Genomic DNA, 5633 nt, shown 5'->3' on the forward strand with positions numbered 1-5633 from the left:
AGGAAATCTCCTCCCACTAAAGTATCCAAAGCATATCTATAGCGAACCATAAGACCAAAATAAAAATTACTAAGGAGCAAACTTAGAGTCATTTGAGGTTCAGTTTTACGATAAGAAGTAAAAATTCTAGACCAAGCATCCTTAAAACTCTCCTCATCCCCTTGTTTAAAAGTGAAGACTAATTCTTCGAGCGAAGAAGTAACAGGTTCAGAGCTAGACATGGTAACAAAAGTAACTAATTTTTTTGTATTTTTAATATAGAGTGCAAGACAATAGAGCAAACTAGATAAAGTAAATGCAAGTAAACTAATTTTTTTTTTTTTTGTGTTTTTGATATAGCAAACAAGATAGCAAATAAAGTAAAACTAGCAACTAATTTTTTTGTATTTTGATTTAGTGCAGCAAACAAAGTAGTAAATAAAACTAAGCAAGACAAAAACAAAGTAAAGAGATTGAGAAGTGGAGACTCCCCTTGCAGCGTGTCTTGATCTCCCCGGCAACGGCGCCAGAAAATATGCTTGATGGCGTGTAATTCACACGTTCGTTGGGAACCCCAAGAGGAAGGTATGATGCGCACAGCAGCAAGTTTTCCCTCGAGAAGAAACCAAGGTTTATCGAACCAGGAGGAGCCAAGAAGCACGTTGAAGGTTGATGGCGGCGGGATGTAGTGCGGCGCAACACCGGAGATTCCGGCGCCAACGTGGAACCTGCACAACACAACCAAAGTACTTTACCCCAACGAAACAAGTGAGGTTGTCAATCTCACCGGCTTGCTGTAACAAAGGATTAACCGTATTGTGTGGAAGATGATTGTTTGCGAGAAAACAGTAGAACAAGTATTGCGAGTAAAGAGAATTGGACCGGGGTCCACAGTTCACTAGAGGTGTCTCTCCCATAAGACAAACAAGCATGTTGGGTGAACAAATTACAGCTTGGGCAATTGACAAATAAAGAGAGCATGACCATGCACATACATATCATGATGAGTATAGTGAGATTTAATTGGGCATTACGACAAAGTACATAGACCGTCATCCAACTCGCATCTATGCCTAAAAAGTCCACCTTCGGGTTATCATCCGAACCCCCTCCAAGTATTAAGTTGCTAACAACGGACAATTGCATTAAGTATGGCGCGTAATGTAACTAGTGACTACATCCTTGAACATAGCACTAATGTTTTATCCCTAGTGGCAACAAGACAACACAACCTTAGAACTTTCACGTCACTCGTCCCAGGTGTCAATGCGAGCATGAACCCACTATCGAGCATAAGTACTCCCTCTTGGAGTTACAAGCATCTACTTGGCCGGAGCATCTACTAGTAACGGAAAGCATGCAAGATCATAAACAACACGTAGATATAACTTTGATAATCAACATAACAAGTATTCTCTATTCATCGGATCCCAACAAACGCAACATATAGAATTACGGATAGATGATCTTGATCATGTTAGGCAGCTCACAAGATCCGACAATGATAGCACAATGGGGAGAAGACAACCATCTAGCTACCGCTATGGACCCATAGTCCAGGGGTAGACTACTCACTCATCACTCCGGAGGCGACCATGGCGGTGTAGAGTCCTCCGGGAGATGATTCCCCTCTCCGGCAGGGTGCCGGAGGCGATCTCCTGGATCCCCGAGATGGGATCGGCGGCGGCGGCGTCTCGGTAAGGTTTTCCGTATCGTGGCTCTCGGTGCTCGGGGGTTTCGTCACGGAGGCTATTTGTAGGCGGAAGGGCAGGTCAAGAGGCGGCACGGGGGCCCCACACCACGGGGCCGCGCGGCCAAGGGGGCCGCGCCGCCCTAGGGTGTGGCCCCTCCGTGGCCCCTCTTCGTCTCTCCTTCGGACTTCCGGAAGCTTCGTGAGAAAATAGGCCCCCGGGCTTTGATTTCGTCCAATTCCGAGAATATTTCGTTACTAGGATTTCGAAACCAAAAACAACAGAAAACAAGAATCGGCACTTCGGCATCTTGTTAATAGGTTAGTTCCAGAAAATGCACGAATATGACATAAAGTGTGCATAAAACATGTAGATAACATCAATAATGTGGCATGGAACATAAGAAATTATCGATACGTCGGAGACGTATCAGCAGTGATGCTGCAAAATGCGAGCGGCGGAGCTGCAAAATGTCACCGGCGGTGCTTCAAACGGTTAGCGGAGTGCTACAAGAAGAAATTGACGGTGCTTCTAGCGGACTTGTGATGATGCCGACGGTGTGCTGGCTACTAGTTGATGATGCTACGATAGTATAAACATTTTGCTGGAAATGTTATGCTATTTTGCTACTTTACAAAATTGTTGCTACAAGGTCTTCGGCAAGGTCTTCGGCGAGGTTGGTTTAGCTTCAATAGCACAAAAAATTTGCTACTAGGTCTCCGCGAGATCCCCATCCAACCGGTCTTTCATATTTTATTTCTACGCAAACCATTTTTTCTTCGATGAAGCAAAAGCGGGGGTTGCTGCGACGAAGCAAAATTAGGCCCAGTTCTTTTGGCGGCTTCTCCGAGAAGCTGCCCTACCCCCAGCTTCCTGGGAAAGCCGATGACAAAATTTTGTGAGGCTTCCAAATTAGTTTAGCCTTAGCTATTCTAGAAGCCTCACAAAATTTTAGAACCGCCTTTCCCAGGCAGCTGGGGGAGGGCAGCTTCTCCGAGAAGCCGCCAAAAGAACTGGGCCGAGTTTTGGCAGAAATTGGACACATGTCACACTGTGAACTAGGAGGCACAAAAGAAAATACCCTCAGATGGATTGCTAGCACTACCTTAAGACTACTTATAGTGGGAGCAACATAGGTAGTAACATCACACACACTAAGATATTTTGGTGATATGTCATGGCAATAAGTGAAGAAAGAGTGTGGCGTGGTAACTAGGCGTGTTACCATAACATCATGCACCCAAATACAAAATGAGTCTACAATATAATAAATGACACAATAAAACTACATATAAGTTATTATCCACTATGAGAGTAATAATCTAGAGTAGTAATATGTGTACTCCCCACTATGTTACCACCACATAGAGTATGTTACTAACTTATGATACTCCCCCACTATAACTAACCTAAAGGATATGGTATGAGAAAAATCTGATCCGATGCAATCCGTCTACACAAGGATAAACATCAAAATTAAACAAAATTGAAACATCCATCCTTTTGTGAACTCAGAGATAGTTACTTTTTCGAAGAAAAAAAAACAGAGATACTTACTATTAAGAAATTAAGAAAAGGCAAATTTCCTGTAGAATTTTGGGATTTATCTGGATGAGGGAGTAGTTGATGAAACAAGATTATTTGCATGACCCCACGTCTCCAAAAGTCTCCATAATTTTACAGGAACAAAGGTCGGAGCAGGTCCAGCAAAAAAATATCTGAATTGTAGCGGCATCTTCCTCCAGGCTTGTTCCATTGGCACGAGGGAATGGCCATCATTATCGACAGAAAACGTCAACACCGCCCACTTGACTTTGACCGTTGACTCGCTGACATCACTCCCCACCGTTCTTAAGGCTCTGCTCCTGCGTGCGGCTCCCCCCACTGTCCCCAGCAACTCAGCAACCAGCAGCATCCCTCGCCACAATTGTTGACATATGGATGCCGTCGTCGCCGGGCACGGGCAGCACGCGAGGCGGCGGATCCCGTCGCTGGAGCCGCTCGTGATGGCGGCCTCCCCCACGACGCCGGCCGCGTTCCGCTGCCCGATCTCGCTCGAGGTCATGCGGTCGCCCGTGAGCCTCCCCACCGGCGCCACCTACGACCGCGCCTCCATCCAGCGCTGGCTCGACTCCGGCCACCGCACCTGCCCGGCCACGCGCCTGCCCCTCGCCTCCACCGACCTGGTGCCCAACCTGCTCCTGCGCCGCCTCATCCACCTGCACGCCGCCACGCTGCCCCCCTCGCCCTCGCCCGAGGAGGCGCTCTCCCAGCTCGCCGCCTCGCACGGCGAGCCCGCCGCCGCCGAGAAGGCCGTGCGCTCGCTCGCCGCCAAGATCGCGCCCGGGAAAGGGAAGCAGGCCTCCGTGGCCTCCGCCGTCGCCGCCGATCTCGACTCCACCGTGCCGGCGCTCCTGTCCTTCGCCAAGGGGGGCGCCGGCACCGACGCCCGCGTCGACGCCGTCAGGATCCTGGCCACCGTCGCGCCGGAGATCGTGTCTTACCTGACCGGGGACGGCACGGAGAAGCGTGGACGCGTCAGGATGGCCGTGGAGGCCTTGGCCGCCGTCCTGTCCGCGGGCGGAGTTTGCGAGGATGTCAAGAAGGCCCTCATCACCGCTCTCGTGGCCGGCGACCTGGGGCGCCTCGTCACGACGCTGCTCGCCGCAGGCCCCACAGGCGTCGTGGTTCTCGAGGCGATCCTCACGTCGCCTGTGCCGGACGCCGACGCCAAGACCGCCATCGCCGACAGGTCGGAGCTGTTCCCCGATCTGGTGAGGATCCTCAAGGAGGCCGCGTCGCCGGCAGCCATCCTGTGCATGGCCGCGGCCGTGCAGGTACGCGGGCGGCCCGCCCGTTCGTCCATGGTGCGGGCCGGCGCCGTCCCCGCGCTCGCCCTGGCCGTGGCGGCCGCGCCCACGGCCGCGGCGGAGTCCGCGCTGATGCTGCTAGTTGAGGCGGCCCGCTGCAACGACGGCAAAGCAGCCATCGCCGCCGACGCGGCGGAGGTGGCGGCAGCCGTGATGGGGAGGATGATACGGGTCGGGCAAATGGGGCGCGAGGCCGCGGTGGCGGTGCTGTGGCTGTCCTGCTGCGCCGGCGGCGGCGAGCGGAGGATGAGGGAGGCGCTAGCGGCCGCGCCGGAAGCGGTGGGGAAGCTGCTCGTGGTGATGCAAGGGGATGTCTCGCCGGCGACGTCCAGGATGGCCGGCGAGCTGCTCAGAGCGGTGAGGATGGAGCAGGAGAGGAACGGCATGGTCGCCTCCTCCTACGACAGCCGCACCATCCATGTCATGCCTTACTGAAGCCATCCACCTTGTATACTCAGTAGCATGTAAATTTATCGAGCTAACCTCCGGCGGTAATGGCCGGAGGGAACAGTCTTGCACAAGGGTGTTGCTTCCATTGGTGAAATCGCTGCGCAAACTGAAATAAGAGTTGATAGCCTAAAACTGGAATAAGAGTAGAAAAACCGACCACTCTACTGCAGATTTTTTTTTTTTTTTGAAACGTGCAATAACCATGAATTGAATGAGAATTGACAAAGTTTTTGACTAGTGGAACCCACCTATCTCGACCAATTTTGCTGAAGTGAACTAAGACCAATTTGTCATCCCAATTAAAAGGATAATATATTGTAAAAAAAGTAAAAATAAATAAATAGGGGAGGTCATCTCCTTCCTCGTCCCCGGCCTCCGGGCGGGCAAACTCCGGCAAACTCGACGAGGGCAAGCTCCAGTGAGGGAGAGTTTCGCTCTGGCCGGAAGGAACTCGGCATGGTGGAGCTCCGGTCATGGCACACGGCCATGTGTCATGACTCACAGTTGGGACATATTGGTTTTTTCTTAGACTTTTTTCTTTTTTTAGATACTTTTTTATTTCTTTGTTCTAACGTGCAATTACCTTGAATTGACAAAGTTTTTGACTAGTGGAACCCACATCTCAGGACCAAATTTGCTGAAG

At 51.0% G+C, this 5633-nt stretch overlaps 1 protein-coding gene across 1 annotated transcript; it reads left to right on the forward strand.

The window, feature by feature from the left end:
- The first annotated feature begins 3607 nt into the window (after positions 1-3607).
- On the forward strand, positions 3608-5149 carry LOC124650254 (U-box domain-containing protein 29-like). Its single transcript, XM_047189797.1, has one exon. It carries the CDS (start codon positions 3608-3610, stop codon positions 4973-4975), a length of 1368 nt encoding a protein of 455 aa, XP_047045753.1. The 3' UTR covers positions 4976-5149.
- The last annotated feature ends 484 nt before the right edge of the window (positions 5150-5633 follow it).

The sequence above is a fragment of the Lolium rigidum genome, chromosome 4 (genome assembly GCF_022539505.1).
Source record: "Lolium rigidum isolate FL_2022 chromosome 4, APGP_CSIRO_Lrig_0.1, whole genome shotgun sequence".
Taxonomy (NCBI): domain Eukaryota; kingdom Viridiplantae; phylum Streptophyta; class Magnoliopsida; order Poales; family Poaceae; genus Lolium; species Lolium rigidum.

Excerpts from the sequence above, each read along its gene's own strand:
- LOC124650254 (XM_047189797.1), top strand. The coding sequence starts at position 3,608 with ATGGATGCCGTCGTCGCCGGGCACGGGCAGCACGCGAGGCGGCGGATC.